At 39.1% G+C, this 27,632-nt stretch overlaps 1 protein-coding gene across 2 annotated transcripts; it reads right to left on the reverse strand.

Moving 5' to 3' along the window:
• Window positions 1–6,602: 6,602 nt before the first annotated feature.
• On the reverse strand, window positions 6,603–23,715 carry shc3 (SHC (Src homology 2 domain containing) transforming protein 3). Of its 2 annotated transcripts, XM_034205017.1 has the most exons (13): window positions 23,640–23,715; window positions 21,141–22,430; window positions 18,173–18,243; window positions 16,248–16,311; window positions 13,916–14,035; window positions 12,948–13,001; window positions 12,736–12,787; window positions 12,520–12,649; window positions 12,032–12,185; window positions 11,521–11,614; window positions 11,237–11,428; window positions 9,498–9,823; window positions 6,603–9,413 (listed from the first exon to the last, which is right to left on the reverse strand). In XM_034205017.1, the coding sequence occupies exons 2-13, from the start codon at window positions 21,711–21,713 to the stop codon at window positions 9,285–9,287; spliced, it is 1,959 nt and encodes a 652-aa protein (XP_034060908.1). In that variant the 5' UTR covers window positions 21,714–22,430; window positions 23,640–23,715; the 3' UTR covers window positions 6,603–9,284. The 2 variants fall into 2 exon arrangements, with proteins under 2 accessions (XP_034060908.1, XP_034060907.1); XM_034205016.1 differs by lacking the exon at window positions 23,640–23,715 and having other exon boundaries at window positions 21,141–23,624.
• Window positions 23,716–27,632: the final 3,917 nt, after the last annotated feature.

The raw sequence follows: 27,632 nt of genomic DNA on the forward strand, positions 1-27,632 counted from the left end.
TGTTCAAACTGCATCTGTTCAAACTGCACAATGAATGTAGCTGATGCAGTTCATTCAACATCAGTAGTCTAAGTGATGCCAGGGCTCCATCTGCTGCTCAATATATGTAGGTTCAATTCTCAATGCTGACTAGATATTCTCCAACATGCTGCACGTTCAATACAGAATCTCTTTAATCCTAAACTGTTGTCTGTTGCATTTTAATTAGTTTCTTACAAAGTTCAACTTAATCATCTTTAGCATGAAGCCAGAGGAGGCATGTGAATGCAGCATGTGAAATAAATGTTGTTAACTACATGCAGCTATTTATATAATATATAATATTAGCTTTGACACAATAAACCTCGTGTTTATAGTAGAGTGCAGTGATGTCTTTTTTATCGATGTAATCATTGGAGAAAATAATTGTTATTTGTATAGGTATCTAGCCGGATTGTTTGGATTTGATATGTCCAATTTTAGAGAGAACTGCCTCTGAGATTTCTGCAGCCACAATACAATGAAGTTGAATGCATTTTTTTGCTAGTGTTTCTTTCAGATTTGGAAAATAATAGCAACTTATTTTCCTGAACTTATCCAGAATAACATGTAAACTGTTAATGGATATATTTTTGTAATCGTGTTTCCAATGCGTTCAGTCTTAATAACTAAATTATATTCACCTCTTGTATTGGGCTTGAGGCAGAAATTATTTTTTAAATGGTCCTAAAGGTCACCTATTATGCAAAATCCACTTTTTCCTGTCTGTTATACATAATATGTGTACCCTCTGTGTTAGATTTTTCTCAATCTCGAGTAAAGCTGCTGCAGAGCCACTGGCCGTTTCTCAATCGCGAGGATACTGGCTTGGTAGTCGCGTACTTCCAAGTCACTTCCTTCAGAAACGAAGCAAGTATGCTTCCAAGCCACGGCTTCGGAAAACGAAGAAGAATGGAACAGGCTAACAAGTGTGCCACTCTCTCTAACGGTTTCAACATAAACTGTGCCGAAAATAAATACCTCACGATGTCTATCTAATTATGAACTTGCTTTACTTTCACGGAACACATTTTTCGTGATAACAAACAAATGTAACAAAGTAACATATTTACCAACACATGTTCTACGCCACTACATACTTACATTTAAATGTTTTGCTGTGCTGCGTCGGTTCAGCCATTCTCCGCAAGGGTTTTTGAAATAGAGAGGCGAAGTCCCTCCCCTTCCGGGAGCCTCCATGGGACCCCGGAAGCGGAAAATTATACATTGAAGTCAATGGAGAGAGTAAGGTTATCTTTTGATCCCGTTTGAATTGTGCCACGAATGACACATATGATGTTTGTCAATTTAAAAGAACATTTCGCAAGTCAAACAAATAAAAATGTGTCGTAAAACTGTGAAGTTACACATTTGTTTGTGTGAAACCGCTCAGTGAACTACAGGTCTCTGGTCTCGCACAATACGCGTCACCATCACAAAGACGGCCGTCACGTTAGCAAATTTCACCTGTTTCTTTCAGAATGAGGCGAAAAGTATAAAACGAGGTGAACATCACTACAAGTCTGGGCATGTTGAGAGCTGTACATACACAAAAGGGGAGTTAGTCGGTTCTGTAAGAGCAATTCAAACGGGATCAAAAGATACTCTCTATAGAGAGACGAAGTCACGCCCATCTACTTCCGGTCCATGGGACCCCGGAAGCGAAAAATTATACATTGAATTCAATGGAGAGAGAAAACGTATCTTTTGATCCCGTTTGAATTGTGCCACGAACTACACATATGATGTTTGTCAATCTTAAACAATCATTTCCATGTCAAAAAAGTCACATTTTGTCGTAAAACTGTTGAAATATAAGACTATGAAAAATACGCGACTACAAATCCCATTCTGGGTCGCGTAAGTGATGTCACCGGCGATAATGCTCCAAGTGGTTGGTTCACTTTTACAAGATGCCTGTGTGCTTTGTACCAGGTTGTAATCACAAAAGGGATCATACCACTTGCTCGTTCTATCGCTTCCCGTCTGATGAAAGGACCAGGAGTCGCTGGATCAGACATATCAGGTAATATCATAGGTAATATACATGTTGTGCATGGAACATAGTCAAGTTAGCTAGTAGCGAGAAGTAGCGAGCACGTTAGTTAGCATTACATTAGTTAGCCTTGTCATTTTTAGTAGCCTTACCATGAAGTTATTATTTTATTACATGAAGTAAACCAAAATGTTAAACAGTAAGAGTAGTCATGATGGTAAGTATTTCGTGAAACATTTGAAGAGTAGCCTACTGCGCCCTCCACCGGGTGCTAAGGAAGCAGTTCAGGGAGAGTCGAAGGCAGGCAGGGAGCTTTGCATGACATTCTTCTGGACGTGTTTCATTGTGATGACAATGAGAGTGAGTCAATCTGTTGGAAAGACAGTCGTTGTGTGCTTACTGAGAGAAAATTGTTAGAAGAGATAATTATTCAAAGTGTTGTTACTTTAAACTAAGTGTTGTTACTTTAAACTAAGTGTTGTTACTGACCTTTTTCTCTTTTATTTTCTTTACCTCACCTGTAACTGCTGAGACGTTGAGGAACATGCACACTGACCTGCTCTGGCAACCTGATTTCCACTGTACGTAATAGTATTTGGTTATGGTATATTATTTATATACATCAAAGGCACAATGCACCCCCCAGAGACACACATGTATTGAGTGTGATATTTTGCATAGGTCATGTGAAATCATCTTTACATACTAGAAAACTGTAGGAGCGGCAACTTGTTTTGAAATTGAATTTTTAATATCCGATAATAAAGTTGATCTGTTTTCTTTATTCTTCTCTCTTCCCAGCTCCATACATCACCATTCTCTGTTCCTGCAGGTCCTGCTTGCTAATCAATGCTCATATTTTTTTACACAATTACAAATAAAGTCAATGTATTGTATGACATGAAGTGCTTCATTCGGAGTCAATAATAAATTCATTCTGCCTTCAACTGCACAATGATTGTGGACTGCACCGACATCCATGTAGCTGCCCCCCAGTAAGATGAACCAAGCAAAGAGGGTCACCATCATGCCCAAGGACATCCAGCTGGCCCGTCGCATCCGCGGAGAGAGGGCTTAGACTGACCTGAGACCAGCACACCCAAACACAACGGCTCTTTTAAGAGCCACCTACAGTTTCAAAGAGTTGCAATCCTACGTTATTATAATGATTAAACTGGTTCATGTATCACTTAGTTTACTGAACCGTGATGAATGAAAGAAATTAGTGAGGTAGTGGTTTACTGAAGTTACAAAGACATTAATATATGAGTAACAGGTCAGTGTAAACACAAGCTTCTGTCAATTATGGATCATTCAAACTATTTATATAAAAATATGTAATACATTTCTAAAACAAGTATTCGGTATATTCCTTGATAGCTTTTGGAGAAGGTTGTTTTTAAGTTTACTAAAATCTATCGTTTCAACTGTTTCACTTTATAAAAAAGGAACAGGTGAGTAGAGCATCATTGAGTTTCTTATTCTGTCAGTAAATTATCCAAATGAAATGTTTTTCATTATTTTAGTCAACCCTAAACAAATTGATTGTACCTTTTAATAATGACCTTACATGGTCGCCAAAGTTAAATTAACTTCAGAAAATCAAATCTGTTCTGAGAAAAAACGAATAAATGTTTAAAGATAGGAACTTGCCATCCCACTGAAAAACAGTCCGTAGAGATTTTAAGGCGTAGTTGTAGTTCAGTCCTACGTTTCATTTGGATTCATTTGACAAGTCAACTATTTTCATAAAGAATATATATATTTTTCAAAGTCAACTTTATTGTCAATCTTACTCAGTTTGTGTTTATAGACAGAGATCAAAAAGACGTTTAAATAAAATTATACAATTTACAGATATGTATACAAATATATATATCCTATATACACACCATCATGTATAATGATGTAGAAGGAAGTGTGGTAGATAACAAGTAAATATAGAGTTACATACAGATCCATGTTACAGCAAAAGATGGAATAACTAAGAAGCACGGAGTATAATAATAATTACATGCAACAATTAAATAACTGCTCAGCATCTCCACCACAATCCCAATCTGCTGTGTCCTGTTTTCCTCCCCCCTGCATAACACCCCATCACACATACGAAACACAACGCAGAGTCCGAGGGTGTTAAGAGTATGTTTATTTAAATGTCCTCCTCTCTACTGGCCAACACAGGGAGCATATGCTGGGTGTAGAATTTTTCCAGGAGGAGATTTCCATGCCGTGCAGGGTCTTTGGGGATGGGGATGATGATCGCCTCCTTCGTGGTCCACACAACAAAGTAGCAGAGACTCCGGTCTGTGATATGCAGCTGCCCTTGGACTGGTGCCAGTATGGGTGATTCTCCTTGAGAATATATGACCCACCCTCCTCACGGAGACAGAAGGATGGTAACTGGACTGCCTCCGCGATGGTCATGTTCCTCTGGCTGTGTGGACACTTCACCTCCAGCAGGGCAGATGGCTGCACAAGTCCATCGGGTGATGCTCCCAAAACACCCGACTCACTCACAAAGAGACCAAACTCGAACACTGTCACCCGATAGGCCTGCACAAAAGCCTTCACCCCTTCGGCCTCGTTTACAACCCCCCAGTTGACAGTTGGCGATGTATCGATGTATCTCTGCATCGCGCCATCGTCTCCCATGCAGATCTGTAAAAATAAAGTAAGTATCATTTGTTAGCATGCTATAATTATAGCAATAATACAAGGATGGTCCGGATCTGGGGGTGGGAGGGTTTATTTTTCCATAGCTTTGTCCTCTTGTCTGATTGTTGTTATTGTTTGTTTTTTCTGTATTTTTTGTAATTTGTGTTGTATTGATTGTGATTGTACATTGTATTTTTCTAAATGTGTATGAATACATTTTTTTTAAACATTTGATCAACAATAAAAAAGGATTTGGTCAGGATCTAGACTCAGTGTGTAGTTTATTAATTAATCAATGATCTCTACATTAGGAAAACACATACCAGTGTACCAGAGGGAGTCACACACAGCTGTGCCTAGATAACCAAAATCCTTGAATCTACACACAGCAAATAAAGTCAAATGACACAACGAGAAAAAGGAGATCACACATACAGTATAGTCGATATAAAACTGTCCGCTTCAATCTGAAGAGCAACTAAAACAAAACACGGGAGTGTACCTTGTTCTTGTGAACACTAATGTTATCCACAGCATACACAGAGACCACGAAGTTCTTAAGGAGAAAACTAGTTACTAAAACAAAACACGTTAGTGTACCTTGTTAGCTAATGTTAGCTAGCTGACATTAACGTTACACATTGCACTCATATTACTCACCGAAACCTTGTAAAGCTGGTCCCGCTGCTCTTACAGAACCGACTAACTCCCCTTTCGTGTATGTACAGCTCTCAACATGCCCAGACTTGTAGTGATGTTCATCTCGTTTTATACTTTTCGCCTCATTCTGAAAGAAACAGGTGAAATTTGCTAACGTGACGACCGTCTTTGTGATGATGACGCGTATTGTGCGAGACCAGAGACCTGTAGTTCACTGAGCGGTTTCACACAAACAAATGTGTAACTTCACAGTTTTACGACACATTTTTATTTTTTTGACTTGCAAAATGTTCTTTTAAATTGACAAACATCATATGTGTCATTCGTGGCACAATTCAAACGGGATCAAAAGATAACCTTTCTCTCTCCATTGACTTCAATGTATAATTTTCCGCTTCCGGGGTCCCATGGAGGCTCCCGGAAGGGGAGGGACTTCGCCTCTCTATTGGTCCGTGCGCAAAGCATTGTGGGGATTTTAAGGATGCGAAGTCTACCCATGTGCAGCCTCGAAATTTCCCCCAAACCAAGGACGCGGCCTCGGTGGAATTCCAAGTATGCTGGAGATTGGAACAATCCTTCGGCCGCACTCGATGACGTAGCATCCTTGAAATATTGGCTTGGAAGCCAATATCCTCGGGATTGAGAAACGGCCTGAGAAACGGCCATTATTTCAAGCATACTACGTCATCGAGTGCCGCCGAAGTACTGTTCCAATGTCCAGCATACTTGGAATTCTACCGAGCCCGGCGTACTTCGTTTGGAGACATTTCGAGGCTGCACATGTGTAGACTCCGAGGTCTTAAAATCCCCACACGGACCAATTTCCCCAAATCTGTGGCGGAAAATGTAAGGCGGGGCCTCTCATATGACGCACACCTGCACACTTGCTCGCCTGTTCCACTCTTCGTTTTCCGAATGCCAGGAAGTATTATTGCCTCGCTTCTGAAGCAAGTGACTCGGAAGACTGTGCTACCAAGCAAGTGTACTCGACATTGAGAAACACCCACAGAATCAGTACTTTAGAAACAGGGCTGAAACATGCATTGTATGGCGTAGGCCTACTACAATGCATGATCTGTTTGTTATTTCGAGCCAAACACTTCAGAGACATGTATTGTATCTGAGACCTATGCCATATTGTTGAAAAATAGCATAATTGGGGACCTTTAAATCTACACCAATCTTGGCTAAAATAAACCAAAAGTGTCTGCATGACAAGATAATCTGTGAAATGTGTTATCGATCATTTCAGCAGATACAACAGATTCTGCACATTCACGGTTTTATTGCCAACAGTCATACAGAATAATGATAAACCCATACAACCAAATGATTAAATCTGTAAACATAATTTGGACTTCTTTGTTTTTATTTCCTTTTTTAACTATACCTGTTCCAAAATAGTGAGTTTCTGTGTGATTCCCTCCAACAAAGATTTATATTCAGAATCTGGAAATGATACATTTATAATATATAATAGGGAGGGAGGGAGGGAGAGAAAGAGACAGATAGAGAGAGGAAACAGTAGTCTCAAGCAGCAACACGCAGCAGGGCAAAACACAACCTCTAGTGAACAGGCATGCCCCATTGAAGATTAGCTATTGCACTTTGAAGAAAGAGAGAGAAAAGAGAAATAAAAATACCATTTGTACAAATAAAAGGCACATTTTCATCAACAGCAATCTGGAAAGAAGCTCTGTTCTTTTTGTGTCCCAGCGTGTTTGGTTGTATAATTTCTTTATGCCACACAGCTAATCATGTTGTTATCAGAGAGATTCAAGTATGGAGATGTTCCTGCTAAATTATATATTCATACGCTTTGTTCAAAACTTTGTCAAGATGGTTCTACAAATTTGCACTTCAGAAGTTTAATATAAATAGCATTCTGCTTTTTGAAATTTGGCGCATTATTCCTTCTCCCAAGATATTAGATTTGATGAAATTACGTCACAAAGGATTGTTTTTAAGTAAATGGGTGATAACTGGCAAAAATATCATGATTCTTTGCGCCCTTTTTTTTCTCACCTTCTCTCAATCAAATATTCTGCCTCTTCCACTCTCAAGGACACAAGGAATCAAGGGAAAGTCTTATCAGCTTCAACCAAAATTAATCCGGAGGTGAATATTTTCATATGGATCCCTCTTTGCTAAAATAAGTGTTGTTGTGAGATGCATGTATTGTACACTCCCTCTTGCAGCAAAATACAGGCACGTTATATTACATTGCATCTGTCTTGTCAAACTCATTGAACACATGCTGATTTTGGTTCAATTGAAGTGGTCCAGTGCATATCAAATACAATGCCCCATTCATTTGGTATCCATTAGAGTACTGACAATAGTAAGGATGAGAGCATTTGAAAAGTCTGTTGCTAGAGGGACTGTGGATGGAAAGTAGCTCAAAGCTAAATCCGGCATATTTACACTTGAAATATTTATTGTTTTAAGTGTTCATGAATGTGCATGCCCCTGCCAAATGAACGATTACATTAAAAAAATTAAAAAAGAACTGCTGTGTATTATTTCTTTGAGCCATGTTGAATGTCTGATTCCCACTCTACAAAAACAGTGTGTTTAAGAGGAAATACAGCAAACCGTTCTGAGGAATGGTTGTGTACAGTGGACGGCAAAATGAAAATTAACTCTGAACTGTAAAGCAAAAAAAATGTTGGTATCGGAATTCTTAAAGTAATACACAGCCAGCATCCTTTGCTACTATTAGGTGATAACACAAGAGGTGAGTGCGACTGACGGGATAAAAAGTACCTCTGTGATGACATCTAGTGGCAAAACAGTAGTCTTGCAATAAGATATCAGTGAGAAATTCCTTTTGTTTTAATAAATAAGTGAAGGTCATCTCATAATAACCATGATGTATTGAGTGCACACTTTGTGTTTGCCTAATTCTTAAGTAAAAATGGTCAATTACATCTCAACACATTGGTAATCTGATTGTGCTATTCATTTGCGGTCATTCAAATAATAACAATACCTTTTAAAAGTCCACCAAAAAATGCTAATTAAAAATGTGAGAATATCAATTGCATGACCCAAGCCCCCAAACTAATCATTGACTACACACCTAAAAGAAGAATCCAGAGGGAACCAATTCAGAAATAATCACTGGTTGAAAAGCATAAATAGTTGTTACAGTGTCAGCATACACAAGCACCTCTTTCAAATGAAGGGGTTTCAAGGTCTACGAACAATGTCCACAAGAACAGTTGATTTTAAGTCATGCGACTGCAGTGACACGAGAAAACACATCATTAAAAAAAGTTTATCTTTAAAGCCATTGACAGCACTATGAAGGATGCCTGTCAGCACCCCAACACGTTGTGACTACTGCAAAGCAAAACACATTCAGGTCTAATCCCCAATAAAAGCAGATTTCATATAGTGACTAATTTAGTGAGCTGTCACACTATCGGAGAGATTAAAGGACCTTTTTTTATCAAACTAATTCATTAAAAACTAAGTTTTCCAAACGGTTTGTTTGCTCATCCTCTCAGCCAACGGCTTCTGTAGAAATGTGGTTGTGCTTGACAGACAAAACTAAAATTGTAGGTCTTTATTCTAAAATACTCTTGTTAACACCTCTTTGAGGTTTGATTTGCACTTCATCTAAACTACAAGAACAATTGTCTTTTTTTATTCTTTTAGCTTTTAAACACCAAATCAAGATATTATGTCCAAATGCACCTATGTCTTCTCAAAAATATAGCATTTCAGTCCTCACAACAAAATAATAACAGTTCTATAAATAATTTATTTTATCTTAAACAAATCTTGGGTCTTCCAGTGTCTCCAGGAAAGTAAGCACGGGCCAATCCCCCAAAATCACTGTCAGCGCGTAAAGCCTTCAAGCATCTTCTCATGTTCCATCTTCAAGTTTCAGGATGATAGGAGAGACTGTTCAGAGCTTCCCATGTCCCAGCAGGCATTGCAAACATCACTGTTTCCTCCCAACGGGCAGCAGGAGACACAGTTCACTCCCAGCTGACACAATCGGCAGATTGTTGTCACGGTGATGGCAAATAAGATGGCTAATGCTGTCAAATATATGGTCTTTTGTCCGTACCTTTGAAAAGAGAAAGAGGGGTTAAATATCTGTCATGACCACATTAGGAGTTCACACTCTACACTTCCTTTAGCCACGTCTTACCGTGCCTTCAGGGTCCACCAGCAGCAGGTGTTTGGAAAGTCCATTGTGCATGCCCGTCAGGACGTAGGACCCCGGGTTGGTAGTGCTCTTACGAACCAGGAAGTCTCCGTCTTCTTTCAGCAGTTTCTCAGCGTCGCGGCGGCTCATTTTGCCATGGTACCACGTCTTGCCCTCCAGCTCCTCCTGGGCCCTGAAGGCCACGGAGCGCACGAGCAGAGGACTCAGGTTGTCCACGGACGCCGCCTTGTGGAGGTTGGACACCTGGGGCTGGGCCGGCCCCTGGGACCCCGGGTTGGACTGCGACTGAATGGCATCCCCAAAGGGCTCTGGTGTAAGTTAGAGCAGGGCCGAAACAATCAATTAAGAGAGGATGGATTTCTGTAGTATGAGTTTTAACTTGACATCCTACAACCGTCAGGACTTGTGAACTGTGACATCAATAATATCAGATACTATAATGGTTAGTAAAAAAAACTAAATATGTCTCTTAGAAATAGAAAGTCATTGCTGCTTTAGCCAGACCACAGGGTTTTCATTTCTTCATAGCAGTAAAATGAATAGTAACCCTAGTCTATTTGAAGCTTTAATTGTTTGTAGGCATATCTCATGACTGTAAATAAAAAAAATACAAAAATGAACAACATCGTCGTTTTGAATAAAGTCATTGCTGTTACTCCGCAATGTATGTGTGCAACAGGCGGGAGAGAAAACTGTTTGTGGACTGTTGTAAAACTGTTGTTTTTGAATGGAAAACATCATGAAATATAGATTGAAGCAAATACATCGAATACAATAGTCTTAATACTTATATTACACTATTCCATTGATCAACAAGTGGCGGTAATGCAGTTAGAGATGTAGCCATACACTAGATAAAGGCAAAGGAAAAGTATACTGCAAGCAAAAAACCTGGATTTAAAGCATAACATTACATTACATGTCACTTGTTAGACGCTTTTATCCAAAGCGACTTACATACTCAATCCCCACAGGAGCAATTTGGGGTGAAGTGTCTTGCCCAGGGACACAACGACATGCTGACTGCAGTGGGGTTTGAACCTGTGACCCCCTGACCCCAACACCAACGCACAACCCACTGCACCACACACCTTCCCTCATAAACAAATTGGAACAAAATATATGTAAATGAAAAACACTGAAGTATTCTGATCCTGTGTCTTTCCTATTTAATCAAACGTCCTTTCTAGAGTAACTAACACATCTCCTGCTGTGATATGTAACACACAAACATCTTCTTCCAAACTAATTATGAAATAACCATTTAAATCAATTAGAAAATCTTATTTTTTGAATGGAATTGGATTTAGAGTGTGTTAGTGGAGGAACAAAGTATAATGGGACTGTTAACAGTGAGAGAACTACAGCAGGAGGAGGATAACACCTCACACTTAATTTTGAATGTTATAGTTTATGGCTCACATGTAATTTGTGTCATGTATTTCTCATACATAGTTACAAAGATCTGTATGTAACAGATATTTCATGTATAATTAAAGAAAAGCTAAGGTGGAAGTTGAACAGATGAAAGAATAAAACTGCAGATGATAACACTCCGCCTTTTGTCTCCTTTTGATGTCACTGAGAAACTAAAAGCTGGGGAAACTCTATAATTAAGAACTCTGATTAGAAAGTCATTACAGTGTTATTCTGAAAGCCAAAGAACATTATGATACTATTCACATGATCAGCGTTAAAGTGAACATTCAGGAGAGACTTACTCATGTCGAACAGGTCCTTCTGAGGGCTCTCTTTGGCTGCGGCCGCCATGCCCTTCGTCACATTTTCTGCCTCTGCCTGGAGTGCAGCGAGCACCTGGGCGTCGATCTGCTGAGTGTTCACATACGCCGGCATCTCTGCTGTTTTTGAGGCCTGACCTTTACTCTCCGGCAGACTGTTTATGTCGAAGGATCCTACATTGGAGAAACAATCAAAGCCACAGTGTTCAATTTATGAAATTCATGTCTTGAGTATTCAAGTCACAGGAAAGTGTGTATTTTCTTACCCTGTTGTATGATTATGGGCTTTCTTCCATCTCCCCAGTGTTCTCCACAGTGCCGCCCTTGGTAATATGTCTGATCCACTGAAGCTGGGCCCATCTGATGACAAACAGAAACCCAGAGAGAAATCATGAGTTGATATTTTAAAATGAACAAAGTGCACACACACATAAAGGACATTGGTGTGGAAGTTCTTCAGCATGAAAAGGAAGACATGAAGCTTGATATTTTGACACCTGCAAGTCTGTGGAGTTGCAAGATTAAAATGATCCTGTTACTTGGTGCAGTTTTGGAGAAATTGTAAGTGATATAATGTTCAATGTTTTTTTTTAAAATAACATACATATGACATTTCATTTTCTTTGAAAGAAGAAGTTACCAAAATGTTTAAGAATGCGCTCAATATTTCTCTTAACGCTCTACAAAATTGCAATTGGTGTATCTCTAATTTTGCCCCAGGAAAAAATAAATTACTCTGCTAAATCCTGAGATTATCCAACATAAATTGAGTTGTACCTGGCCTCCCTCTGACGCTGCGTTCTGATTGGTCAGCCGGGTGTCGATGAAGCCTCCAGGGGGCGGCATCTTCCCGGGGATGTTGTTGTAGTAAGGATGCTCTGATGACTCCTCCTCTTCCTCTGTCCATGGCAACTCCTCCATGTTTAATACCCTGAGGACAAATATGGGTTGATCATGAAACACAATACTGCCAACGTGTGTGTGTGTGTGTGTGTGTGTGTGTGTGTGTGTGTGTGTGTGTGTGTGTGTGTGTGTGTGTGTGTGTGTGTGTGTGTGTGTGTGTGTGTGTGTGTGTGAAAACAGTGTAACTGTACTGAAATCATGTGTGAATATGTCAATGTGCTTATCATTTACTTTGTCCAAAGCTAAAAGAAAAGGTATGTTGTATGTTTTATATTTATCTTCTGAGGAAATGCCAGAAGAATTTTAGGAAAAATGCCTCTACAGGAACAATAAGGTTTAATGCCCTGTATCATATACCCTACCTGTCATGTGTAGAGGACATTTTGCTGGAGGGACACTGAAGGTACTGCTGGAAGCGAAGGTCAAAGGCCTGGCCGATGGTGCTGATAACGTCCTGGGCCAGCCCATCAGAGCACTCCAGGATGTGACATGCTGACGATGGCCAGAGCAACACACTTTAATGAGCATGTTGAATGTAAGATATCAAATATATAGAGATCAGAGGGACGTACACCTACCTCTTCTGTTCACAGGGTCCTTTGCTACATAGGCAACAAAATCTGTTGTGTCCTTAAAACGAAAGGGAAAAATTATAACTGTTGTTATAATATCCAGTGATAAAATACAACAAAACCATAACATGAATTGTGTGGTTTATTCAATCTTTTTGTTATGAGGTAGTTGAGGTTTTAAATATCACTAAACTCTTTGACAGTGTTGAGTTACTTACGGGGTCTCCACCTGATGCAAAAGAGATGGACTGCATGTGATGGTTGGCTATGATCTGTCAAGATAAAAAGTATCATGTACATATCAATTAGCAAATGCCTCTTTACAATACAAATGCATCAAATTCTACACATATATTTATGTATACTGTATAAGAATAATTTGGTTTATTTATTGGCCATTACCAACTAATTTATTAAAAGAGAGAAGATCGATGGCTGTTTAGTTTAACTTTGATGAGCTACAACTATGAGTTTGTTGAGTGAGATTTGGTGCTTAGAAACAGCTTTTCTAAAACTCTCTGCGCTTAGAAACTGATACTCAATATTTGTTTTAATGTTATGTGGTGTATACGTGTGGATTTTAAATTTGTTTATTTATATAGCACCATCTGCAGGTAGTATCAAAAAGAGCACCAGGGTGAACAATAACCACAACAAAATAAATATTTTAAATTTGTTTTATTTTACCCATAAACCATAAGCTAAATGTTATGAAGTGCATGGGGGCAGTCATGTTGCCCACCTCCTTCATTTATGTTGCAACATGGAGAGCTTCTGTGCTCTTGCTTGACTCCCTCCTTTTATTACATAAACCTCCTTAAACAGACCTTCTGGATTCTATTTTAAAAAACGTGTCACTTTAGAAACCGCTAAAAATAAGATCTCTAAATTTAGAATGTCCTCTGATCTTTCTTTGGCTCTGGAGATTTTCTCTTTATCCTGTAGATACTTGGGTAAATATTCTGAAAACACAAGGTACTTAAGGTAACTATTCACCAAGCTTGAAACATATCTCATGGCCTTCATCAGTTAGTGTTTTTAAGGTTATTTATTTCTTGTGCGTCACACACATATTTATATAAGTTGATGGGGGATTTTTTTTAACAAAACAATGGTGGCACTATTTTCTTAAATGCATGCCTGTGGCTCACAGAATCACAAGTGTTGATAAAGGTTGCACACTGACCTGTTTGCAGTCGGGGGTCATCAGGTTGAGGCTACTGGTGGAGATATTCAGGTTGATGGACATGCCAGCAAACTGCAGGTTGCTCTTCCCCAAGATACTGGACAGAGCTTTGGACGGTGGCTGAGGGGATCACAGGAGGACACAGACACACACAAATAAAATGAAATACATCAACTAAGTCTCTTCTTACCAATTAAACAGTATATCTTAAATGTTATAAAAGCTTAAATGATGTCTCTAAAGTATAAATGAAGCTGCAGCCAGAAGTCGGTTGGCAGAGAGCTGCTTAGTTTAGCTTAGCATAAGCATTGGGAAAGATGTCAAAAGATCCATGCTATTTGTTTCCCTGTTAACAGGCTCTATGTTAAGTTAAGCCAGTGGTTCTCAAACTTTTTCTGTCAGGCCCCCCCTTTGGAGAAAAAAAAAAGTCAGGCCCCCCCAACACAAATAGTCACGTAATGAGAGTCCTTTAGTTCACTGAGCCTCTCAGTCTGACAGGAGAGGACTCTCCTCCACCTTGTTGTGGAAAAAGCTCCTTTTATATCCGTTAGTGTAGCTCGCTAGCACCAGAAGCTAACAACAACGATCTCCAGTACCGTTGCGCTCTCTCTCTCTCACACAAAATGGCTTGTTACACACACACACACACACACACACACACACACACACACAACACACACACACACACACACCACACACACACACACACACACACCACACACACACACACACACACACACACACACACACACACACACACACACACACACACACACACACACACACACACACACACACACACACACACACACACACACACACACACACACACACACACACACACACGAGCTTGAATGAAACACAGAGACCCAGACGTACTTGTACTGTACTATATCATATTATTTTCGAATCAATAATTTTCCAAATTATGATTTTTTTTTTTTTTTCCCTAACCATTTTTCCTCCTGGTCTCTCACCACCCCTGTCATGCCTCTGCGTCTCCCCCAAGGGGGGCGTGCCCCCCACTTTGAGAAACACTGAGCTAAGCTAAGCCTACCTACTGATCTAGATTCATATTTAGTAAGTTTCTGAGAATAAATGACAAAGCAAACTTACCAAAAATGAACAATTACTAAACTCTTCCTTTAAGGAGACATACACCAGGTGAATTGTAGAATAAATAATATAATGGACTAAACGAAATCTCTATGAAATGTCTCCAGTTAAGCATTTATGTCAAAACAGTTATTTTTACTTGTTTATTACAAGTTTTCCTAAAATTGTTTGCAAGGTATACATTTTCTAACGATAACCTTTGGTTAATTTAAGAGAAATCTACAGATGCAAACAGAAAAACTTGGTGTTTTCTTTTCACTAAACTGAAAAATAAACGATGAGAGCAAAATATCTAACTCTTAAATTCTACCAGTGCTTAAAAAAAAAACGATGTTTCAGCCTGCAGTGTCTCACCTTAAGGAGTAATGTAAAGGGTCATTTCACTATTATTTAGTTAATACAGAAGAAACATTATTATTTATTGATTACTGTTGGTGCCATGCAAATAAATCTAATAATAGGTTTGTGAGTGAATTAATGAGTGTTGATAAGAGAAGGGGCGATTAAATAAAATTAGCCATTCAAAACTCTCAGTATGAGGCTGATGTCACCACAGTGCATTTGTCACACAGCCAAATTATCATCATCTTATATCTTACATTTATTCTGCGAGAGAAACTAGTCTACGTGATTTTTTTGGTGTTATATACTCTTCCCTGACATTTGAACAAGCTCTAGAGAGCAGAGTAATGCTTCATTTCACACCCCACATTAAGACACAGTCTTCTCACACACTGTGGACACACACCATGCACACGCACACACAAACACAGGGAAGACAGACGCTCACACACACACACACACACACTAGCTCAGTCTCCTGATCACAGATATTGTGCACTACATGAGTCACTAAGCACTGTGCGCGCGGTGTGCAATGCATCGTGGGCTGAAGCTACGCCCACGCACATACAGTCCCATACCTCTTCATCTCTCCTCTGCCTCTCTCTCCCTCTATTCTCTTAGTACAATCCCTCGATCTGTCTCCGTTTTCCCTCTCTTTTTACATGAAGGAAGAGAGGAAGAACTTACAGAGGCGATGCTATTTATAGAAGGTGGAAGAGTAAATGAATATCTAATGTTGTTTCCTCTTTTTTTCTCCCTTCTGTACCATTAAGTAACATTCATTTTGATCAGCTCTCTCAGTGTAGAGATCACTTTTCCCATGATCCCTACATCTCACTTCCTCCCTCACTTCCTCCCTCCCTCCATATACCTTTCTCTTGCGCAGAGCTCCTTTGGTCCCTGGAACAGCCTCACACACCAGGCTGATGGCTTCCCTAGAGAGAGGGTGAGAGGAGGGTGAAGCCAAGATGGTGACCATAGACAGCCGCAGAGTCAGAGTAACTACCCATGATAATGCTTTCAAAACAATATGAACAATATTCTTATCTTACAAGGAAAATGTCCATTCGTGCATATGCCAAAAATAACTCTCAGCCATCATGCTAACATGCTAATGTTTAGCAGGTATCATGTATATTAACCTTAGCTAGTTAGCACTAATCACAGAGTACAATATATTTTAGCAAATTGAGATGTAGAGGCTGATTTTTTATTTTTGGGAACACAAGTTGTTTCATGTTTTCGTTAAGTGGGTACAATTAGGTTCGTTAATAGTTAAATAATTATTTAATGATCACCCATCAATTCCTTATTAATACAGCTAGTCATTCTCTCTCTCCCATTACACCTTTGCATATTACGATGTGACTGTTCATTCCAGGAATACATGGACAATACAATGTTGGCTGTATGTAGAATAAAATAACGTTTTTGACTTGACATGTGTAACTGCCTTATGTATTTCCTGTAGTTCATGTTTTGCTTGCATACAATTATTGCTTTATCTATAAATGTATCGATTCATATGATGTTGTGTATATTAACCATAGACTGTATATATAAATATATTAACATATGGCAGATGAATACAATTTAGCCATGAATAAATGATACCAAAAAAAGGAAACAGACTGACAGATAAATTAACACACTAAACTAATACAAAAAAATATGTTATTTAAACAATGCCTGGACTCAACAGGTTGTTACATATTACATACAATCACATTGACCACAAGAGACCTGCGTCAGGATTCAATATGCAGTGACATGCATGACACACCAACGAGTAAAGTCTAAAATTACTTTTAAGAAATGACCACCGTAATAAAAACGTTTACATATATGACGACAACAAGTGGATTAAATGGTGGATAAAAGTAGAGCTGCATTGATGCAGAAGAGTCAAATCCCGCTCTGAGACAAAGTGAATATTTGGTTTCATGACAGAAACGCTAATGTTTGTGTCTTTTCTAGGTGGATAAATCACATAGCAGTAGATTATTCTAGAAAAGTCATCATCTAGTAATAGCAGTAGCATGAGACATAACATTTGTCTTTGTTTGTCTATCTCTCTTTATTAGAGGAAAACTGAAACACACATGCACAATAAGAGAAAGTAAGAGAGTGCTGCTGTGTGGCTTTGCAAACTACCGTTAGTCTGGACTGACTTCAGGAAGTCAAGCATAAAAGTGGACATGACACAAACCGATTCACTGCTGGCCTTTGCCTCACTGCACATTGGTCAATGATTTCTAACATACACATGGAGTCAGAACATTCCATGCAAACACATTGTGATAACAGATGTACGCAAAATTATTTAATGTTTTAAAACAATATTTATCTAATTGCCGATTGAACCTTTTAAAACTGACTAATTATACATGTCAATGAACTAAGACATGACAGAGAGAAGTGATTTTATTACAAAATAAAGTGTTTTAGTAGACAAAAATGTAAATGTTTAAACAACTACAGTGTAGTCACCTAAAAACTATTTGTGACATCAAAGATTTTCACTGATCTGATCCATGGAAAATGTAAATAGAGTTATATTTATGACATTATTTTTTATTCAAAAATGTTTGAGATTTCGTAGTAAAGCCTTCAAAATAACTCAAAACAAATGTTGGATAGTTAAGAATTATATCAAGTGTTCAGTTTAGTTTCTCTTTAAGTGTTGTTTGTGGGTTTTAATAGTAAACTGGGATAATGACTGCTGTACTGAATATAGTTTTGGAGTAAATCTAGTCAATCATGAAAAGTCCGAATCCAAAGTGTTACCAAACATACCTTGTAATTTGTGATCTTGTGGTGAAATCCAGAGATCTCATTGACCGAAGGACTTCTAAACAGCCGAGATACTGGAAAGCAAAAAGGACAAACGTTACATTCATGATTACAAACATACCTCATTTATTTGCATCAATCTAAACTCACTAATTCCAAGAAACAGTAATGCTACTACAACATACAATTCATTTAAAATAAATAATGCGTTTTGATAAGGAAAACTTAAAAGATACATTTGTTTGTTTACGATAAAAACTGCAGTTTAACTTCTTGCTTTTGGAGCACAAATGACTAATCGATAAATGACACATACTGTGATAAAAAAAACAACTAACAAATAATCTAAAACTGCGCGTAATAGTTGCAAATACGCATGAACCTGTATTACATCAGGAGTTTCTACTTCCTACATGTAGTTAAAAAAAGAAACACCCGGCAAGAGTTTAAAAGCCAGTCTGACATGATTTCTTGTGTTACTATGCCACATGAGGTGGCTGTAGTCCCAACATCCCATAAAACCATCTTCAGCCCCAGCCACCTACTCACATTACAACACCTCCTGTGATTAATATTGCACAGGCCGAGAACATTTTGTGCTGACGAGTTCCTATTGTTACCAGAATCACATTCATAATCTGTCTGTAAACAAAACAGAAATCCAGACACACTAATGTTTCTATTTCTACTCCTTTCTCAGAAGTATTAGAATCATAACTTTCATATTATGAAGCCCCTTCTCTCCAGCGAGCGTTTAGCAAACAAATACAGTTTTGTCAATATGACGTTTGCAGATTTTTAGTGTCATCTATTTTCAGTACGGAGAGTTTAAAGTGCACAATTCAGCAGGGCCAAAAATAAATCAAACGGTTATAAAAATGCTAGAGACCTATTCTGAGCACATTTCCTCTCGTGCTGTACGAAAGAACAGGAACATGGTTCCCACAGTGCCACTGAACTTCAAATTAATTATGAAAATCAATGGGAGGCCTGGTCTGAAGAAATGATTTCAGTGAAAGAAAACATGCATTCACAAAACTACACAAACATGCACACTACTGACTTTAAAAACAGAAGAAGAGCTGAAACATAAAACACATAATAATGGATTCAGTTGTAACTTACTAAAGTTCTGATGTTATGTTCATAAATTCAAATGTATTCCAAATGATAACGGGTATATCTCATTTCCCTCATATTTACAATGTCACAAGATGTGTTGGTTCCATAATGTGCATAGTTACACTCAACTCTGTACAGTCTAGGCTGTCCTAAGTGGTTTTGATTTTTTTAGCTTTTATGGTTCTTTGTATATTTACATTGGGTGTGAATACTTGTCTTTAGTATCCTTTTAAATGCTAAATTCTTTCTTAAAAATAATAATTTTGTATTATCCTTATATATTTATTTTTTTATCTACTATTGCAACGTATCTTCTTAGATTGTGTTTGTTCGCACCAAAGCATAAAGCTAATTCATTGTATGTGTAAACGTACCTGCCAATACACTTGTTTCTGATTCGGATATGTCCGGTACAGAGAATAAAGCACATATCTAATAAATAAACTTTCATTTAGTCTTGTGTGTTGATGAAGTGTAATAATAAATGTTAAAAAACAGGAAGAATATGCAACAAATAAGGATGTGCACTAACTAAAACATACTAACCAGTCCAAAAAGGATGCTAATTTGTATCAAACACGCAGCTCTAGTCAATATTCTTATATTACCAAGAGATCGCATGACTATTTGTGAAGGGGTCGCTTTAATTTAGTGTTTTTTCATGTTAGCTATTTGTTTTGGCCTTTTTTGGTATAACACACAGCTACAATGGGCCAAAAGTGAGAGTGTAAACAGTGTCACTGTCAATCTATGTCCCTTTAGAGTAATGGTGCATGATGCGCGCGGAGTGACCGCATGACGCTAATTAAAAGTGCTGTGAGCATAACACCACGCTGAACTCAATACACACAGGACCTCAAGCCACAGGAAAAGCAGAGGGTAGGGGCGCACGGACTGGACACATTCCCCCTCTCACCGTGTGGATGCTTTCAGCGGCATTGACTGGACAAATAAGCGCTCCCGTCCTTAATGCAGTTAATGGAATGTCACGCTGGTCACAGATACTGGAGGCTTTGTTCAGGCAAGTTATAGTGGGTGTCATGTGATGGCAATCATACCGTGTAACTTGATTTGGAAATAACACATTGCTCTTAAGTATGCTAAAAACGACTTTTTATGATGTGCTACATAAATCAAAGAGGATGTACTGCTTGTTTTGGTTGCAGTGAAAATGGTTTGTTCCGTTTTTCATTCACTTTACACCTTGAAGAGCTCAGCATCATCACTCCTCATGCTAGTGACTCATTGCCGGCATGATGACATTCACAGCTCTCGTAGTTGTGCGCCAACTTGTGCCCCTTTAAATGATGTATGATGGCTGCACATTAACATGAGACACGGATGCTGTGAGACAAACATTCTCTGTATGTCTTCTTTTCCCCCTATTCCACCATTTCACTATCTGAGAGCTAAAACAGCCACAGAGCTCATAGAGATGCACAATGTACAGAAATAACACATCACCATGGTTACAAAAGCATAACGCTGTGGCTGCACATACACAAGACGAACGGTATGAATTGAAATGTTTACAGCATGCTCAAAACGACGCTGATAATTGCGTGTATTGTTTTCCCATCACATTTTTCCTAAACCCCCTAATGTTGACCTTCCCCATTTCCTGAATTATTAAATGTCTATTTTCTCGTCGCTGCTCCTTCTGCTGTAGCCAACCTACATACACCCACTCAAGGGCATGTTGTGATGTGCCAATGGAACTACATTATCTCCCCGTTACCCCCTCCCCCCTTCAGGTAGCTGAAGCTTGAGTCATTGAAAGAAAAGAGAGAATGGGTAAAGAATGTAAAAGAGGGGGGAGGACAAAAAAACTGAAAATGAGACCACCAACCTTCACAATATATGTCACTCCTGGACCAGAGATCTTCTCGCTCGAGTGTAGCCACCCTCGGGGGGGTTTGCTCAACAGTCCGCCACCCCCACCTGTGTTCCAGTCCTCTCCGGCGGGCTGGTGCTCGTCCAGCCTGCTCTTCTTGCTCATGTTGATGGGGGATGAATGGGAGGCTGAGCCCACACCAGAGGCTGCCGCGCTGGGGCTCGAACCACTGGATCCCCCACCCCCCTGCAGCTTAGACACAGCCAGGTCCTTGACAGCCGAGGGCAGACCTTTGATGCCCAGCAGGCTGCCTGAGTTGCTGAATTTCAGGCTGGACACCTTGTTGATGAGGGTGCAGAGGGTGGTGCCTCCATCTTCCAGGTGGTCGGAGCCGTGGCCGGTGGAGGTGCTGGAAGCAGTGGTGGAGGTGGAGGAGGCCTGGACCTCCGTCGGGGGCGTGTAAGATGTCTCGGCTGCAGACTGGGGGGTGGCCGAGACCTTGGGGTTCATGGACAGGCCGTGGAGAAGCTCATCGACGGATGTTACTGACTCATTCCTGAAGCGGTTGTATTTGGTACGGTGAAGCATACCCTTCTCTCTCTTGCTCTCTCCACCAACCGACGCGCACAGCCTGCCTTTTTCACAAGTGTGCTGGCAGACGTGGCTGAGCCGTGCTGATTACCCTCTCCTGTAACATAGCAGCAGCGGTACAGGCAGCAAACGCCTTTTAGCAATCAAAGGCCACCTGACTGTAATTTTCTCTATTGGAGGTTACAGTGGTGGTTGTGTTGAGCTGCTGCTGCTGCTGCTGTCGCCAAAGTCCAATCTGCTCTCAGTAAAATCCAGAGCTGCAATCCAATCCGTCAGAGAGCAATATACAGACACAATCCATGGAAACACAGCATTGAGGCAGAGGAGGAAGAGGATGGAGAGGAAAAAGGTCTGTAAAAGGCTGCCAGTGTTGTGGTGCAGCTTGTTTGGTTTCCAGCGGTGATGCTGCTGATGGCCTCAAAAATCCAAAAAGTAAGAGAACAGAGAAAGGTCTATGTTGTCGATGATCACGGATACTGCGAGGGAAGAGCAAACACTCTCTACTGACTGCTGCCTGCCTGCCGGCTCAGAGCTAAAGCATGACTCACTGATCTGAGAAAACCTTCTCAACAAAAGGCTTGCTGAACACTGCAAATCACTTCCTGTCGGAGGGAGAAAAAAAACTCCCACTCACAGCACACTAGAACCAATCAATTTTTAAATTCCCCAGTCTGATGTTTATTCTCTGTAATTCTTCCCTTCTTGTTTGTTTTTCTGGGAAAAAGGAAATGAGGAATGAGAGGTGATTATTTAACTTAGCAAGACAAATATTGAGAATAATTTGCTTGACTTTCTGGTCGTACACAATTAATATCTTATTTAAGGGATGAACTGTTCAAAAGCTGTGACAGGTTACACGCCATCAAATTATCACAGAAATTATGATAAATAAAATAGGTAATGAAAACTATCCTTTTCACTGGCAGTTAATCATTTCAAACGTTTTTCATTAAAGAATAAATTCTCAATTTTAATGTTTCATAAAGACGTCATTTTCCTATAAGGATGTTAATCCATACGTTCAACCACTGAAAGCAACAATACAGTCAAATGTTAGCATGATCGCAAAATACGCAACATCATTAATATATTGTCCATGTTAATTTATAATAGCTGCAGATTATGGGCAGAGAGTTGGTTCTTATATATACTTTAAAAAAAACGATATCTTCCTAATACACTTGTTGTTTCTGCACAATGTATTAATAATCATCCATTAATGCAAAAATAAATAAAGCTATTTTTGTATACACATATAAATTGTTTTGAGAGCATTCGTCTAATGTGCAGCTCTGATTCTCTATCTATGTTCTGCAACAAAGGCATAAGAAATCCAATTCACAACAAGGGAGCAGGAACAATCTCACAGCTCGTCTAAAATAACCCATCAATTGGTCCGGCTTGAATTACATGAATGACACAACTAAAGAAAAAAACCCCGGCATGAACGACGTGTTTCTCAGGCAGATGAGTCAATGAAACAACGGAAAGGATAACAGAAATAGCCCACGAGTCTCCTTAAGACCGACAGCAATGAAGCATCCTTGTCTCCCCGGTAGCGGAAAGCACACAGCCAGACACCATTCATGTAAAATGTCCTCAGGAGCATCTAGCAAAGCCAAAAGACTGACACTCATTCATAAGCAGCTTCCGCTCTCACTCTGCTGCAGATTTCGCACTGCAGTCCCTCCCAACATCTCTCTTTCCTGCCTGGCAAATATAGAAAAAAGAAAAAAAAAAGAAAGACAGCACGTCTGCCTTCTCTCCTCAGAAAAAAAGGCAAACACCAAAGCAGGGAAGAAAAGGCAGGCCCTCGCAAATCATCAAATGAGGAGGCAATAAGACAAAAGGAGAACAAGAGCAGAGGACAAAAGGCATGCAATATTTAGTCTTTTATGTGAATGAAATAGCAGGCTGGCATACCAATGTTTCTGTGAATGGAAGCAAGGCCTTTCTGCCTCTGCAAGGCAATCCCTTGGGATGGCATGGTCTTATCCAATGAGGAGCCGGCTGGATGACTCATTCAGGGGAGGCTTGCAGAATAGTGGAAGAGACCATTCCAGACGCAGGTGCACATTTTGTTTTCTCCCGACTGCCCTTTAAAAATGATACGTACATCATCAGAGCTGAGATGCTGGAGTGATTTAATGAGATACTGTTGAGGTATAACGAAAAGAGACGGAGAAATATACCCATAAAAGGAATCAGAAGAAAAAATGCCACCCCCATGATTTGATTGTCACCATTATCAGCTCCCCCCCCCCCACATTCATGTTAACAGTTACCACCTACACATTTAATTAGCAATTTACTGTTTATATGTATGAGGGCAGATAGTACAAATGTACTAGAACAACAGATGTGCAAATTTGGTTAGACGTATATTTGGATAACACTTGTATTTGGAAAAAGACATAATAAGTATCCTTTTATATTTTATATTAGAAGGATATCCTGTATGCTAATATGTGTTATATGTTGCTGTCGATAACGTTTATTATACATTGTAGGAGCCATAATGCTTGTTTTGCCATCACTTATTACTTCTATTATTATTATCTTCATTTCTGTTTGCATCACATTTAATTCTTATTGTTTATGACTTCCGGCAATGGTCACGTGGGTGTGGTTTATTGGTATGTAGTCACCTGTTGGATGCCGGTTTGGAGGATATGATGTAGGAAGAGGGTGAATGGCGCTCTGGTTGACCGTCAGGTCTGGAGTTGTATATTGTTTGTTTTCGTCTTTATTAAACGCTATTAAAGGGGCGGTGGTGGCGAAGTCGATAGGGACTTGGCTTGGCAACTGGAAGGTCACCAGTTCAAGTCCCGGCAAGACCAAGTGCTACCGAGGTGTCCCTGAGCAAGGCACCGTTCCCCACACTGCTCCCCGGGCGCTGTTCAAAATGGCAGCACACTGCTCCTAACACTAGGATGGGTCAAATGCAGAGAAACAATTTCCCCACGAGGGATTAATAAAAGTCCATCTTATCTTATCTTATCTTAAACGCCATGGACTACAAATGATTACGGACTCTTAAATGGAACGCGTCACAGCAAAGAGCACATTTCAGCCTCTCAGCGGCTAACTCATAGGGAGTTATTGCCGCTACATACATCTTGAAGTCATTTGCAATTTTATTACCTCTGAAGCTATGATTATTACCGCTTGTTTTTGGGGGGTTTTGCTAGCAATGAATATTTTTCACTTAAAACAGTGGTTTAATGATGATTTTTAAATAAATAAAATGTTACTTTAATATAGTAGTACTTGTACTTTTTAATTCTTTGAATACACCACTGCCAAAGCGAAAATAAAAAACTACCACATAGAGTCAAATCATTTTCAGTGGTGCTGCAGGTTATACATTCAGCCAGCGACAGCTCCTCTGTCGTCAAAACAGCTGACTGTAAACCTGCTTTTACCGGCATCTGTTTGAAATGTAGGACTCATCATGTCACATTTTTACTGTCAAATTTAAGTGACAAGATTTAAATGGCAAAAAGACATAGCAACAGTAACTACGAGGGGTTGGGCAGGGCTAATGTAAAGGTCCAAATGAAACCTGAGGACCTTTCCTCTAGCACCACCAGCAGGTCAACATTGTTGTCTTTTTGTGTAACGTCAACAAAAAATAGACGGAAGGAAGTCAATAAGGTTTTTCCAATGTTCAGGTGTTTTACTAAATCTTATATATATATATATAAAATAATACTTATTGTTCTCCTAAGAGAGTGCACTATGGGATTAGGAAGGATCTGGTCACATTTTTCACTCAATTGTTCAATTCTTCCAGTAGCTGAATTGGACCTCAGGCTATTTTCAATGTGTAGATAAGGGGACACATGTGTAATAAGGCTCTACTCACACATTGCAGTGCTCTGTAAGCAGGAGGCAGAGCACCTGAGGCACAGAAGGTCCTTTCTCTGTGAAGTAGGCTGCATAGGCCACAGCGTGGGCTTCCTGCAGTGTATGATGGGGTCCATCCAAGGAAAGGTCAGTCTCTAATAAATAAATAAAATGGCACAAACATAAACAGGATTATTCTCTTCAATAAGATTTGAGTGAATCCAAACGAACAACAGGTAACTCACAGGTCAAGCGTTCACCATAAGAGTGCACTGATAAGATACAAGATGTATTCTGCTTATTTCATGTGCATTCATTAAGAACAAGATATACAAACAATTCCTCCAGATAATAAACTAAAGTTCATAGCATTTGATAGATCAAACTCGTAAAAGGTAAAAACAGACATTTCATCCTGAATAAACATGTGATTTGGTTTCAGTGTTCTCATTTTTCAGACATACATTAAGAGTGAATGAGAAAGGAGAGACAGAGGAAAGAGCATCCTTTGGCAAGGAAAGCTGCAGACACTTCTCCACTTGACTACTGTTGCCAGGTTACCAAAAACATTTTCAAAAAGCAGAGTTATTTTCAGACTAGGTAGAAGCAAAATAACCAATATTAGAGAAAGGGCAAAACCCGGCAACTGGTCAAATGTGATTTTAAAAAAGTATGTACCAACAGCAATGAAAGATTCAGATATGTTGCTAATGATTTATGTTTGTCGTGTTTGAGGAGACTTCTGACATTTACAATAAAACCTGGACTTGCTGATAATATTCTTTGATCAATATAGTTAGGTTTAGGACAAATTATATTAGTGTAGCAATTAATGTGCTGTCAAATATATTTCAAATGATACCCAAGATCTTTCTTCAAATGCAGCAGCCAAAATAACACTAGCTTGTCTATGTTTTGATAGGTAGTCAGTATTAGATAATGCAATATGAAATACAATAAAAATGAAAATGATTAACTATAAATTGCAAATTCTTATCTCCAATAATATTGGTATTGGGGGCAAAATATGTTGTATTGCTCTCAACTCACTATGTTATTGTCAAGTCGCCATCTACTTGTTTACAGTGGGTTACATCCCACGAGGGCTTTTGTCTCAAGTTATGCAAAGATGGCAACAAATAGTTAAACCCATAGCAATGTGGTCTATTCATTTGATATGGGCCAGGAACAACATCTCTACCTCTGATTAAAATATAAATAAAAGGTTACACAACATTTGCTTACCATTATGTTTACACTGAATGTAGTTTAATTATCTTGCCGGATATCCGTGACCTTATATGAACCTTTTTGTGAGCACATTTCAATAGCATGGCTGCTAAAGGAAAACAATATTGATAGCCTACTTGAAGAGAGTGGACAACAACCTTGAGAACTCATTTTCATAATCATGCCTGGGGCAATATTGGAGCTTTCTGTGAATGCCTAATTGAAAAAAAGCACAAGAGGGTCATATATATATATATATAAGAGTATATGTGTGTGTGTGTGTGTGTGTGTGTGTGTGTGTGTGTGTGTGTGTGTGTGTGTGCCCCTATAGACACAGTTCCCCCTATACAACACCCAAACCTTTCTGTAAATCAAAAAAACAAAGCAATAGAAAAATCATTTCAACAAATTAGTTATAGCCATACATTAGGGCTGCTCGATTATGGCAAAAATCATAATCTCGATTATTTGGGTCAATAATTATAATTGCAATTATTAAATGCGATTATTCATTGACTTTGAAAACATCCATTTATTGGAGAAAAAAAATGTGAACAGTATGTTTTTAACAGTTGATTACCCTGAACTTTAAGTATAATTCAACTGAAAAACCAACAAAAAAAAATATTTGAAAAAAAGTAATATTAATAAGAAAAAAAATAATCGTTTTATTTCGATTACGTTGTTTTCGTAATCGTTGCAAGCCATAATCGTAATCGCGATTAAAATACAATTCATTGAGCAGCCCTACCATACATGTAGTTCATGTAGGTGCAGTACTAATTAAAGAACACACTGCATCAATGTTCTTACAAGCCCCATAAACACGTAGTTTAT

Source organism: Gymnodraco acuticeps, unplaced genomic scaffold (assembly GCF_902827175.1).
Source record: "Gymnodraco acuticeps unplaced genomic scaffold, fGymAcu1.1, whole genome shotgun sequence".
Classification (NCBI taxonomy): domain Eukaryota; kingdom Metazoa; phylum Chordata; class Actinopteri; order Perciformes; family Bathydraconidae; genus Gymnodraco; species Gymnodraco acuticeps.

Excerpts from the sequence above, each read along its gene's own strand:
- shc3 (XM_034205017.1), bottom strand. The coding sequence starts at position 21,713 with ATGCTTCACCGTACCAAATACAACCGCTTCAGGAATGAGTCAGTAACA. Across the intron at positions 12,186-12,519 it reads ATGTCCTCTACACATGACAG|GGTATTAAACATGGAGGAGT; the intron begins GTAGGGTATATG and ends ATTTGTCCTCAG. Across the intron at positions 11,429-11,520 it reads GCCCATAATCATACAACAGG|GATCCTTCGACATAAACAGT; the intron begins GTAAGAAAATAC and ends TCTCCAATGTAG.